Consider the following 13,678-nt stretch of genomic DNA (forward strand, 5'->3'; position numbering starts at 1 on the left):
TGATGAAGCTATCCAACAAGAAGGGCATAGGCAGCAGAATGAGCTGCAGCCAGTACACAGCAAGCCTGAGGACTGAAATGCAGTGGAGGAGCTTCAAAAGAGGATGGCCACCAAGTACAATGAGCAGAACAGGGACCACCAGCAAGAGGTGGAGAGAAACAGACTGGCTAGAGCCAATGTCTCCAATTGATATAGACTTCGACCAGAGGTCACCAATGTACTCACACCAGTATGAGTGGATCTCTCTCCCTCCTCCCCTATCTTCAGAAAACCCAGCACTTCCTAGAGTGGAACCTCTGAGTACTGAGCTGATGGCACCTGAACCAGAAGAAGCCACAGACCCTCCACCCCACAATATCCTCTGGCCCAACAAACCCCCAGCACTGACTCTGCATTTGGAAGTGACAAATCCTGGAAATACCCACATCTCTACCCATGCACTCTGAGGATTTCTTGGAAGTAGGGTTATTGGACAGCTTATTGATGATGACTACCAGCAGAACGTCCACCTCTATCACAAGCAAGTGGAGGTGGTGAGAGCAACTGGGGGAAACCGGTATGACTCCAGCATTAGCAGTTGACCTGCTGCCACCTATGACAATATACCAGGTCCTTCAACTGTTGGGCTGAGCATCCAGCCAGAGCAGTGAAATGACAATACAGCTAGAGAAGAGAGAGAATTTCTACAACCCACCTGCTGTTTCTCTCCTTGAGGAGGAAGAGGATGATGAGGACATGGAGGAAGAAACTGAAAGCAGTGATCCACCTTGCTCTGGTGGAGGATTTGCATATGAAACCACAGATAAAGAAGAACTGGAGCAGAAAATAAAGAAGGTGAGGATGCAGGAGTATCAGGAGTATTACCTGCAGGGGGTAAAATTTTTATGGTGTGATGCTATCTGGGTAGCATCACAATTAGGACAATTATATCTTCATTCTACAGCTGACGAATGAACAGAAATTCTGAGGCATGCAGCAACAGACTACACTGCAACTCAATATAACAACAGACATCCTGAAGATCAGGTTCAAAGACCACTGACATATCAGATGCTGACACCCATATGCCCAATGCTGCTGTTGTCATCTGTAACCCTAAAGCAAGCTGTATACATGGCCCTGTCCCTCTGAAGCACCTTTTCATACTCCATCCCTTTGACCCAATCAATGGCAACTCAGCTGTCACAGCTACAGCCAGTGCCAAAAGAAAAACCGACCAGCTACTGAAACCCCTGAGTTGGCACAGAGAGCAGACTCCTAGGGGTGCAACCTCCACCTGATGAAGCCACAGAAAGTAATCCTGAGAAGAAACCAATCTGGAGTGACCCAGAGGCAATTCAACTGGGCTTCACTATTCAAGATGAGGTCATTGTCTAAAAAGAAGCATTACCTCATGGAAGTCCCATTGCTGATGATAACTCACTCCATTCTTTCCCTGGGCCCCCACATGAGTGGCAGTGACCCCCATTCTCTGATTGGCCCAATCCAATGGATGCTCTACCCCATGACATGGCTGTCCTCTAGTGCTGCCCTAACCTCTTATGAAAGTCTCACCTCTTTAAAGGGGCATCTGATGACATTGATCAATTTATCATTAATTGCAAATAATATTTTAAGGTCTACATAGGGTACCTGGGAACTAACATGAATAAAGTGATCTTTATGGCTTCTTATCTTGAGAAAAAAGCCAAGAATTAGTGGATCCTCATCTCTCTGAACTTTCAATCATTGACTCAGGAACACTACCAGTACTCCTCATGGCTGGTATTCAAACAGATGCTGCATGACAAATTCATTGATCCAGCAGTACAAAAAGTACACAAATAGAAGATCAAAAAATACAAAATGGGAAACAAGGCTGCCACAGACTACTTTGATGAACTAGAATGCTTGGCAAAGCTCACTGGAATCTGGGAGGATGTAGCTAATGACAAGCAGATGGTCGAGGCCCTCAAGCGAGGAGTTCTCTCTTTGTACATCATGATGATCTCTGCAATCAGCATCAGAATCTTGATGCCAAATGGTTATGATGAATAGAAAGAACAGATCATCGAGATGTACAAAGAATGACAAAGGCAGAAAGCAGAATCAATGACACTGCAAGAATACCCCAAGAAGTCAATGCCACCAACCCCAAACAAAGTGATGAGGACAACTGCCAGAAAATCACCAGGATCCTCTATAGCTTCCACCTATAGCACTCAGAAGACTGGAACAGGAATAATATATACTGGGGCTGAGAAACCAATGGACATTGACCACATGAAGAAAGAAGAGAAGTGTTTTAATTGTAGATAGAAGGGCCACATGATAAAGGACTGCCCAAAGAAGAAGAGAACTTGAGAAGACATATGCATACAGATAGCCAAGTTACAGAAGGAAGATGAAGAACTTGGGAAGAAGACCAAAGTGGAGGAAGTAAAAGATGGGGCTGACCAGTGAGTGATTCCACTGAGCTGGCCAAGAAACTTTATGGTATGCAATCCATAGCTGCTAGTCAGACTAATAGTACCCCTGTAGTTACACCTATGCCTACTCATACTATGCATTTGAATATACTACCAAGTACTGTCATGCACACTGAAGAATCACAAGAAAAAACTCAATTGCCTCTGGGCTGAACAAGGATAGAGAACCCTAATACTTGGCTCAAACCATTTGACACTGAGTGAACCTGGCAAGCCATCAAAGATGCCAAAAACAAAGAAGCCATTAAAGCAGTACTCTAAAACTGGGTCCACTGAATCTGAGCTGAGAAAGTCATCGATAAAATAATTGAAGACATTAGGAAAGCCAAATGGTGCTGAGCCTTAAAATGGCTTGACAAACTAAAAGAACCACCAAAGTTCATCTAATGGTTCAAAACAGCCAGATGGGACTTACTCACCAAGACATAAATCAAGACTTTAATGTCTCATTCTGTTCACACTGTAACTGCATTAATCGATAGTGGGTGCATGGGGAGCTCCATCAATTGCACTTTTGTCAACAAGCACAAGCTTCCAACCTGAGCTACTGCTGTCCCAATCCCAGTCTATAACACTGATGGGATGAAGAACCAAGCCAGCTCAATCACTGAATTTATAGAACTCAGACTCACAATCAGTGATCACTCAGAATGAATAGATCTGGCCATCATGGACCTTGGAACAAAGGAAGTCTTCTTGGGCCATGACTGGCTTATACATCACAATCTGCTGATCAATTGGAAAACTGAGTGAATCACATTCGCAAGGTGCCAATATCAGAAGATCCTATTCAAACTTCCTGATGAGGATCCTGAGGACCAGTGAGATGAGGAAATAGAGGACAGAGAAACAATCCTTGCTGTAGACCTCCAGCAGGAACTACACATCCAGGTGATGCATCACACTAATGACTTGGCCACCAAAGCCAATGAGCAAAAAGTGGAAAAAACCTTTGAAGAAATGGTATCTGACTGGGCACATGACTTTAAAGACCTATTCAAAAAAGAAAGTTTTGATGAGTTGCCAAAACCAAAACCTTGGGACCATGCTATTGAGCTCATCCCGAATGCAAACACCAACCTGGATTGTAAAACCTACTCTCTTGGCATCAATGAGCAGTAAGAACTCAACAAGTTTCTAGATGAAAACTTGTCCAATGAGTGTATCAGACTCTCCAATCCCCCATGGCATCATCCTTCTTCTTCATCAAAAAGAAGGATGGCAAGCTTTGGCCAGTCCAAGACTACTGAAAGCTTAATGAGATGATCATTAAAAACCAATATTCTCTTCTGCTGATTTTCAAGCTAATGGATAAGCTTCAGGGCACCAAATACCACATGAAACTTGACATCCAGTGGGAGTACAACAATGTCTGCATCAAAGAGAGAGATGAGTGGAAGGCAGCATTCCAGATGAATCACAGATTATTTAAACCAATAGTCATGTTCTTTGGGCTCACCAACTCCCCAGCCACATTCCAGTGGATGATGAATGACATATTTAAAGACCTCATCGCCACTGGAAAAGTCACCATCTATCTTGATGACATCTTAATCATGTCCAAGACAAAAGAGGAACACAGAAAGCTAGTATGACAAGTACTAGCCCTTATGAGAAAGCACAAATTATTCCTCAAAGCCGAGAAGTGTGAGTTCAAGATACTCAAGATGGAATACCTAGAGGTCATCATCTCAGAGGGAAGTATTCAAATGAACCCCATCAAAGTTGCAGGAGTGATTGAATGGCTAGAACTGATCAAGAAAAAGGAGTTATAATCATTCCTCAGTTTCACAAACTTCTACTGATGTTTCATCTGAGATTACAGCAAGATAGTATGCCTAATGACACAGCTGACTGGCAACACCTCCTGGAACTGAGGACCCTCTCAACAAACTATCTTCAACAACCTAAAAAGGTGATTAGCTGAGGATGTCATACTCACTATCCTAACACAAGGAGGAAAGTTTCGAGTCAAGGCGGACTCAAGTGAGGGGGCCATTGGGGCTGTATTATCCCAGGAGCAGAACAGTAAATAGCAATCAGTTGCATTCCTATCAAAGGCACTCACTATAATGGAATGAAATTATGAAATATATGACAAAGAGCTTCTTGCCATTATGCTCACCCTTGAAGAATGGTGACATTATCTGATCAGAGCTATCAAGGTCTTTAAAATTTGGACCAACCACCAAAACCTCTGATACTTCTGGCAGCCTCAGAAGTTAAACCACCAACAAGCTTGATGGGTTATAGAACTAAGCCAATATCAGTACATGCTCTATTATAAAGCAGAAACAGCTAACAAAAAAGCCAATCTGCTCAGCTGAAGAGCTGATCATGATCAAGAAGAGGCAGATAATAAGAGAGTGACATTACTATACCCTAAGCATTTTAGGGCTATGATAATGCCAACAAAAGAGGAGATTCACAAATGTATAAAAAGCATGACTTATGATAGCTACAAGTGGGACCAATGAGTGGACCCCTCTCTTAATCACAAATGAGGAATGACAAAGGACAGAGGATTAATCTGCTATAATGGATGGATTTACATTCCAAGAGATCAGAGGCTCTGAGGTGAGATCATCACTACTTGCCATGATCATGCCATGGCTGGTCATTCCAGAGTAGCTAAGACCAAAGAGTTGGTCCTGCAAAACTATTGATGGCCCAAAATGGGCAATGACATTACTACATATATCAAAGCATGCAAAACCTGTCAATGGGGTAAATCATCAATGCAGGCCCAGGCTGCCCTCCTGCACCCGAATGAGGTCCTGTCATCCCCATGGATCCACATTTTGATCGATATGATCACTGGACTATCAGACTGTAATGGGTATGATGCAATCATCATTATAGTCAATCACTTCTCAAAAGTGATCATTCTGATTGTCTATTCGATCGAGTTGACCTTGGAAGGATAGACAAAGATCCTACAAGATGAAGTATATGCAAAGTATGGCATGCCTCAAGTTGTTATTTTGGATAGAGAACCACAATTTGTCTCCAAGTTCTTGAATGATCTCTACTGACTTCTGTGTATCAAGCATAATGCATCTACTGTATATCACCCACAAACCAATGGACAAACAGAATAAGCAAACCAAGAAGTTGAAAAATATCTTTAACTCTTCATAAACTATCAACAAGATGACTGGGTGAAATGGTTAGCACTCACCACCTTCCAACACAATAACCAAGTCCATTCAGCAATAGGGAAAACCCTATTCTTCGTCAATCACGGATGACACCTAAATGTCACCCAAATAGAACAACATCAAACAACTACACCAGCCTCCTCAGATTTTGCCTCCACAATGATAAAAATTCATATGGAAACAAAGGTAGCACTGGAGAAAGCTGCAACAACCATGAAGGCACAGTACAACAAACACTATTGACCAGCTTATAACTACTCCATCAATGATAAAGTATGGCTGGACACCACAAACCTTCATCTGCCACAGCCCAAATAAAAACTCACTGATAAGTGAACAGATCTCTTCCAAATCACCTCAAAAGTCGATGCAAGTGCATATAAACTTTGACTACTATCAACCTGAAAAATCCATGATGTCTTCAACAAGACATTGTTGTCCCTCTATATTATATCAGCCTTTCCCAACCAGGAACGACCTCCTCCACCACCACTGGACCTGATCGATGATGAAGAACACTATGAAATTGACCAAGTCCTGAATCATAAATTACACAAAATCAAGGCAAGGAGTGGTGGAACAATAACAACAGTGGATTATCTTATCAGCTGAAAGGGTTATAGCCTTGAATCAAATCAGTGGGTAAATAAGAAACTGATGAATGCTGAGAAAGCAATCTATGATTATGAACTATCTCTAAATTAAGCCATCAGGATAATGGTCTTAAGGAGGGGGTAATGTTATGATTTTCTCTTCTTTCCTTATTTTTAACCCCTATTTATACTTAGTCAAGGCATCAAGAACAAGCACTTAGAACTATGGGAAGACTTAGTCATTACAACAGGCTGACTTCATCATGGTTCTTCAATGCAATCGACATCTAACAATAAATGCACAATCAGCCTTTTATGTACAGTAATGATATTCAAGAACAAAGAGCATCCAGGACAGAAAAACACACAATAAGTACAAGTATTAATAGCAAACTATGTACTGTATTTAAAAAGGCTCACTCTTGCTGGTAAATCTCCAGCTTCAAGCTAAAGTTTATTCACACTATTCTACTCTTGAGCCAACTCTTTGGCCTTGTGACACAATGACTGTAAATCACATCAGTAAACTCAGATGACTACCCAAAGTGTGAGGTAGCTTCTGTTTATCATGTGGTTTCACTCATGTGATGCTTGGGTCTAACAATTAGAATAATGGTCTTAAAGGAGAGGGTGATGTTATAATTTTTTCCATATTCTTTTCTTTTTCTTATCTTATCAGAGCATCTATCTTATCTTGAGCACTTTCTCAAAGGACATGAAAAGATCAGATAATCATAATAGATGGGATACCATTGTACTTGGTCATCTTGCCCACAGACAATTCTCTATTGTCTCACTCCCAATAATCAGACAGCATCAGTATCATAGCATAGAATAGCATAATAGATAGTAGTTATATTTATTACAAGCAAGACAGTATATAAGTAGAATAGCTCTCACTGTAGTAATCCAGCTTTGAGCTATAAGTTTATTTCACACTATCTTTTTTCAAGTCTAGCTTGTCTCTGGCCTTGAAGCACTTTATGTTAGGTCTCTACTAAACACTCATAAATGTCTCACACTGCTTCTGCTGAAGTCTAATTCTAGGTTCTGAGTCTGAGTCTGGTTTCAGTATAAAAGTATAATGAGAATAACAAGGTAAGCAATAAGAATTTCACAAAGGAGGATAAAGGATTGTGGCTGATAGATATAATCTGCTGTTGTGATAAGAGTATTTGCATCAGATAGTCAGAGAGTATAGTAGGTGTATTAAATCTTAGCTCAAGACTGGAGTACATTAGTGTGTACTACTGCCTTAAATACTGTCTAAAGGACTCTATGCCCTACAGGCAACTATTGTCTGCTTTCTATGTCCTCCACTCATTGTCTGGAATAACAATAACTGTGCCCTTACTTTTGTTTGTTATTGTTGCTCTGCTATACCATCACTATAGTGAGTTTTCCATATGCCACAGTTTCTATTGTGTTCAAGATATAGGATAGTGATGGTTATTATATTGTTTTTTGTCATCTTATTGTGCATCAATGAATAAGATGTAGCCATAGTGTCATCATATCTTTACCATCTTTTGTAAGGTTGGCCTGAGGTCAGGATTGGTAAGCATCAGCAGGCCATGATTTAGAGGCAAAAATTGTGACACTTTATCTATCAGAACACATTCAGCAAACTCTAGCATGATTATACAAATGTGATACAGCACTAGTTTATCATGTGTTCAGATCACATGCTCATTAGATCTAACAATTGGTGAGAGATCACATTGCTTGAGTCATCTCCACTTCTCATATTGTTCTGCAGGCATTAGCCACCACAAACTGCAATTTAAAATCCACTAATATCAACTGAACCTCTTGACAATACATTGTTTCACAAAAATTGGCCTAGCAAGTAAACAAGGACTACAGAATACAGGATGGATGAAGAAATGCAAGATAAATACAGTTGCAATATAAAAGAACAGTGCTATACCAAAAATCAAAACAAAAAGTTTAAGATGATAGATCTGCCATGCAGTATCTTCCAAAAAAACTCTGCTTGCCTTTGATCCTGTCATATAGCTCTCTTTCTGTATGTATCCTCTCCTCTACAGGGGTGGCTGGTACGTTGACATTGATCTGAGGAGAACAATTGGCCGGAACATGTTTGTCGGGTTGTTCCACTTTGAGACATTTTGTGGGTTTGGGGTTGACCATGATAGGACCACGAAGTGTTCCTTCATATCTGGCATGGATTGGGGGATTGACAGAGCGAGCAGGGGCGATATGGCTTGATGAGGCTACAGGCTTCTGAGTACTAGATGATCGGCGACGCTTGGCACAGGGACGGCCTTTCGAAGAGCCTGTGGTCACAGCAGATGAGCTTCGACGCATCGAAGATTTCTCGCTTCCAGAGTCTGAGGCAGTGTCATCATCAAAGCGGAGCAGACCGAGTTCATCTGGGCCGGGCGGTTTGCCGAGATGGGGATTCTCTTCAAGTAACTAGGGGGAGATCAGTATCCATTAAAAGGGGGGAATGAGTACGAACGACGAATAGAAATCGACATGTTTTGAAACCCGTTCGACCGCGTTGCCTCCAAGCCTATATAGGTTAAGATGTGCATCAGATGGGAAGGAATAGAAATGAAGGCACCGACCTTGATGACTTTGTACAGGCCATCATAACGGTACCTATATAATAATAAGACACGAAAAGTGGGATCAGAACGGAGGTGGTACCCTTCACTTGGTGCGTAACGAGAGTTGTTTTGTCCTCGGATAACCCTAACGGGGTTTCCCGTTGTCAGAGACGCCTTTGTGGATATTTCAGCAATGGGTCTCTTGGTAAAATAGTCAAACACACCTTTAGAGTTTTGTTTCCCAGGTTCCACTCTTGGTCTGCGACTTGTACTGTATTGTATCCCTGGGTTCTTCCACCTAGTCCAAATATAAGCAGGGCCTTGTTTGATGTCAGGGCTGATAGCAAGTACCTGAACCAGTATACGTGCTAGACGCGTCGTTGATGAGAGCTTGCTGTGTGTGTAAAAAGGAAGAAGAGCGCACAAATATGTTCCATGGTCTTCATCGTCCTCGTAGCCACCCGACCTGCGATAATCAGCGCGAGTTGTGGTGAAGAATTCAAAACATACACAACGATAGAGTACGCCCCGCCTTCCTTCGAAGTGCCAAAGATGCCAGAGCGAGGAGGGTTGTGTAATCCCGCTGCACGAACTTGTAGTCTACCGGGGAATATCGAGCCAATTGGTACGCCCGTGATGTGCCCGTGAACTCGACTGAAAGCTGTGAGCAAAAAAGAGATGAACAAGTGACAAAAACTCACGAATCACGGGCAGGTTTTGGGAGAGGTCCCGCAGGAAATGGAGGCATAGAAGAAAACAAAAAAAAGTGTTGACGTAAAGGTGGTGAGTGGCACGGCACGTGTACGCCGGTCGAAAGTCGTACCTCTTCCAGACTTGAGACGATTTTCTGGAACGAATTATTATCGATTATCGCCCACCATGATGAATCTGTACTTGAACCCACAAAATATCAGTCCGGTGCTCCTCAATGCCCAGGGTATCCTGCAGCGGTATCCTCGAGCCATTGCCTTCACCACCGCAGTCGCACTGTCGACCCCATGGATGATAGACAACTACGCCAAGTATATGAGCCTTGGAGAGGGCGGTTTCCCGTACAACCCTATCGGATGGCTCATGGCTCTCGCTATCTGGCCGTTTGGTCGCGAGACCGTGTCGACGAAAGAGTACCAGCAAGACCCGAATAAAGAGGCTTGGCTTGTTGATATTCCTCAGCGACAGGGCGAGAGGCCGGCTACTGGATGGCATTCCGTTCCCCACAGACAGCTTGTACAGTTGCCTGACGCTGATATGAGAGAAGCAAGTCTTTGTTTTACCCAATGCTGCTTAATCTGATACCCCATGCAGAAACTGGACAAGCTCTTCGCCAAACTCAGTAAAGACAATTCGTCGTTGGTAGAGCTCCTGACGTCGCCGCACGAGCGCCATGTCCAAGGAATGCACATCCGTTCTTCCATCCCAGCTCCCCATGAAACTGCCGAGCAGGCCTCGCTCGAGATCGGCCATATTCATCCACCAGACCATTCTATGCATTTTGTTCTGTCGCCCCAAGATTGCAAGCTTGGTACGTCTGCCTCGGTGTTCTCTTGATCCTAGCTTGACCATATTCTTCAGTTATCGAGAAAGGTTGGGGAGAGCGTCACCCATTGAGCGGAGTCAACAAGTACGTTCCCTTGCCAAAGGAATATCTAATGATCTACGGACCTCGCAACGACGAAGAGCTAGCCATCATTGAGCATATCCTCAAAGCCAGCATAGGCTTCATGACAAACAGTCGCAGTATCGTTTGAGAGCAGTGTACAAATATTCACTCTTATACTTATGTACGAATGTTACGTCCTTTAGGCGCACGCCTCTTTTCCACCTCCGTCTTTAAAATTCCGACCACCAATCTAGCAGCCTCCGCATCGTCTCTTTGAAAGAATGCCGTAATGAACATCCTATACATCGGTCTTACATGCCTCTCGAATGAAATCTCTGCATCCAAATCCGGAATCGTGAACCTAATCCTCGACTGGGATGGCGTTGAAAATGGTACATCCCCCTCTCGTGGGAGCCAGCGCGCGTCGACCGGGTACCCCAGCCTCACCACCTCATCAAACAGCATCCTCACCGCGGCAGCATCGACGACTGTCGTCCAACGCAGAACCGCTTTCAAGATGATGTTGAGCGTGACCCGGTCCTCTACGAAGCCATAGCGCTTCACGAAATAGTCCCGGTTGGCGATTACCTTCCGTACGAGCTGCGCATTACGCACGCGAAAACTCTGGAATGTGCGGTGCAAGATCATGTTTCCCATATGAGTTCGCGCCGGAACCTCCAGGTATTGAAGTGATCGGGCGTACAAGTTTCGTGCAGCGACGGGGCGTTTGGCTTTTGTGAGGATGTAGATAGCCAACTTGATGCTTGCAACGTCGCTGGGCGTTTCGCGTAGCGTCGAAAACACGTTCATTGCTGTAGAACGAGGGGGATCTCTTAATCTGAATCCAGAGTGCGATGCCATTCGTTCACGAATATTGGTCGATGTCGATCTCGCGATGGTCCTCGCAACCAAGGTCCCGCCATTCCGGGCGATGTTGTATACCAGCCGCTGCCGAAGTATTTCAAGCTGCGCAGCATCACTGACCGTCCCAAGCAATGTCATGTAAAGATCTACTGCGAGTTTGAACCGCCTTCGCCGAACCAACAGTTGGGCAAAACCCGCAAGGAAGGTCATAGAGAAGAACCCTGGATTTGAACGGTGAATGCGCTGAACCGCGCCAAAGGCCTTCATGCTGTATCCAGATTGACCTATCACAGTAAGGGTGTGCTGTATATGCCCTTGATTCCGTCTGATAAGAAGAAAGGGATATTCCGAATCTGGCAGATGGAGAAGGTGATCGCCTATGGTACCAGCGGAAGATTCAGATAAATGGCACACGCCATGTCGAAAAAGGGACCGACTGATGGCTTCTAGCAGCTGTGTACGCCGCTGACGGAGAAGTCTAGTGTCGTAAAGAAAAAGTATGGAACGTTCCGGCTGAATAGGAGCCATCAGGAACCCGAGCGCACATACAATGCTGGGAGCCAAAGTGATATCTGCTTCTTGAGAATGGAGATACAACGCAAAAGCGCTAAGGGTATCTGAGGTCATGATCATCCGAAAAACCACTTCTAATACATCACTCGCATTCGGTCCGTCAAAGGCCATACTGAGGACACGCAGTGCATCGTCCCAGCTAGGGCTGATGGACCGAAAGTAGCACACCACAAAGTCCGCTGCGAGGGAGATGATCTGAATCTTTTCAGCTCTAGTGTGATCCTTCCGTGTCGTCCATAGATCCTCAGACAAGATATAGCGACGACAGATATCAACGAGGCTTCGGTCGGCTGTGTGAGCGCCCAGTCGAAGGAAGGAGGCTACGACTGCCCGTTCGACGAACTGTGGCCGAGGGCTGTCCTGCACAGACAACTGCCAGAGTCTCCACAACCTACGCACTGTGGATTGTATGACTGGTGAGGACGGCCATTTCCCATCTTTCACAAGTGTTTCTAGAGAAACCAGCACAAGCACTGTGCTCCAGCCTAGTGCCGGATCGTCGGGCTTATCCGTCAACGGAATCAAGTGCTGGCCAAGAGTCTTGGCTGATTTAGATGAGTGAACAAGAAAGATTTTCAACTGCCTCCATCTCCATGAAGTGTCGTTGTGGGGGTTAAAAACATTCTGCGCCTGGACTCTAACCCACTGTTGAACGGAAAGCGGAAGTGACACGTAGAAATGGGGGAGAAATGCCATCCCAAACCCGACGGCGAGGTGCTCAATACTGATTGTTGCTGGTCCATAACTTTGGGAATGGGCATCCAGGACACGGGTGGTACCCAAAGTCGGTGCACGCTTCAAATGTGAATTGGCTCCCTTGAACTGGGTCAATCGAGTCCAAACCATGCTAAGAACATGCTCTCCGGCCACGTCAGGAATATCTTGGTTCAGGATTATCGGCCAGATAAATTCTATGATCTCGGACGCTGGATTGGGAAATCTTTCGAATATGATGGATACATGGTGAAGCACTTCCGTTACAGACTGTGGATTTCCAGAGGACATAAGAGTTCTGTAATAGGCGAGATGCAGGTTAACGTCGATGGGTGACATTCGAAGATGCTCGTAATGGTGTCTTGCAAGCCAAAGAGATGTTGGATCTTCGTGTCGATGGTCAGTCAGAGAATAAGGACATGACGAAAGATGATACCTGTCGAGGAAGACGCGAGCAATCCCCGTAATACCCAACACCGATCCTCTTCACCAAGTTCGTACCCCAGCGTCTCCATGTCCGATGCAACCTCGCGCACGAATTCCCTATGTATGGTTGAAGATGCTCCTTGTTCTGAAGCATCCAAGTCCGTGGAGAGCTTTCCATACAAACGTATGAGCTTGCTAAGCTGGCTGTGACTGAGAGAGGAAACCTGATGCGCTTGCTTGACTTCACGATATAGTGTAAGCAGAGTACCGCTGGACACAAGAGAGCTCGACGAAACATCCGACGACAGATGCGTGCTGGGAGTCGAAAGAGAATAATTCCGCTCTGCAAGGGCGCGACGCGAGCCGGCTATAGTCACATTACCGTGACATGCTCTGCATACAAAATAGCGACTAAAAGACTATCAAAAAGGCTGTAGCATCCAGCAGGGAAGTAAGGTATACCGAAGAATGCCGCAGCCGTCCAAATTTCGGGCTGTCGACTGAACCCATCTCAACATTCCATTGCATGTGAGACGATGATGTTGGCGCGGAATACAATAGCTGCGACAACGATTGTCAGCGAGCGAAATCGTCCCTGCGACTGGAAGGGCCTTGCCGTCGAGCACAGCGGCAGACAACGGCTAGTAGGACTTCGTCGTCGTCGAGTCGTAGGGGAACGGAAAATGCCGCGATTCCGCAAACC

The 13,678-nt window shown here is 44.7% G+C and overlaps 3 protein-coding genes across 3 annotated transcripts; 1 reads left to right on the top strand and 2 right to left on the bottom strand.

Annotated features, from left to right (window-relative positions):
- Window positions 1-8,172: 8,172 nt before the first annotated feature.
- On the bottom strand, window positions 8,173-9,546 carry BT62DRAFT_1008449 (uncharacterized protein; the record flags this gene model as incomplete). Its single annotated transcript, XM_043177443.1, has 8 exons — window positions 8,173-8,661; window positions 8,708-8,761; window positions 8,817-8,972; window positions 9,023-9,096; window positions 9,150-9,166; window positions 9,223-9,264; window positions 9,309-9,452; window positions 9,500-9,546. 8 exons carry the CDS (start codon window positions 9,544-9,546, stop codon window positions 8,173-8,175), a joined length of 1,023 nt encoding a protein of 340 aa, XP_043037746.1.
- A 131-nt stretch (window positions 9,547-9,677) lies between these two features.
- On the top strand, window positions 9,678-10,546 carry BT62DRAFT_981831 (uncharacterized protein; the record flags this gene model as incomplete). The annotated part of the gene is made up of 3 exons (XM_043189634.1): window positions 9,678-10,055; window positions 10,104-10,320; window positions 10,371-10,546. The coding sequence occupies 3 exons, from the start codon at window positions 9,678-9,680 to the stop codon at window positions 10,544-10,546; spliced, it is 771 nt and encodes a 256-aa protein (XP_043037747.1).
- Window positions 10,500-13,640, bottom strand: BT62DRAFT_934422 (uncharacterized protein). Its single transcript, XM_043186727.1, has 3 exons — window positions 13,438-13,640; window positions 12,986-13,386; window positions 10,500-12,935 (listed from the first exon to the last, which is right to left on the bottom strand). Exons 1-3 carry the CDS (start codon window positions 13,491-13,493, stop codon window positions 10,576-10,578), a joined length of 2,817 nt encoding a protein of 938 aa, XP_043037748.1. The 5' UTR covers window positions 13,494-13,640; the 3' UTR covers window positions 10,500-10,575.
- Between the last annotated feature and the right edge of the window lie 38 nt (window positions 13,641-13,678).

This window comes from Guyanagaster necrorhizus (assembly GCF_019112545.1).
Source record: "Guyanagaster necrorhizus MCA 3950 unplaced genomic scaffold BT62scaffold_19, whole genome shotgun sequence".
NCBI lineage: Eukaryota > Fungi > Basidiomycota > Agaricomycetes > Agaricales > Physalacriaceae > Guyanagaster > Guyanagaster necrorhizus.

What these genes read in the sequence shown, in the direction of transcription:
- BT62DRAFT_934422 (XM_043186727.1), bottom strand. Translation starts at nt 13,493, where the DNA reads ATGTTGAGATGGGTTCAGTCGACAGCCCGAAATTTGGACGGCTGCGGC. An exon ending in GACGGCTGCGGCATTCTTCG is followed by an intron (nt 13,387 to 13,437) that starts GTATACCTTACT and finishes ATAGTCTTTTAG; the next exon opens with TCGCTATTTTGTATGCAGAG. An exon ending in GCTCGCGTCTTCCTCGACAG is followed by an intron (nt 12,936 to 12,985) that starts GTATCATCTTTC and finishes ATCGACACGAAG; the next exon opens with ATCCAACATCTCTTTGGCTT.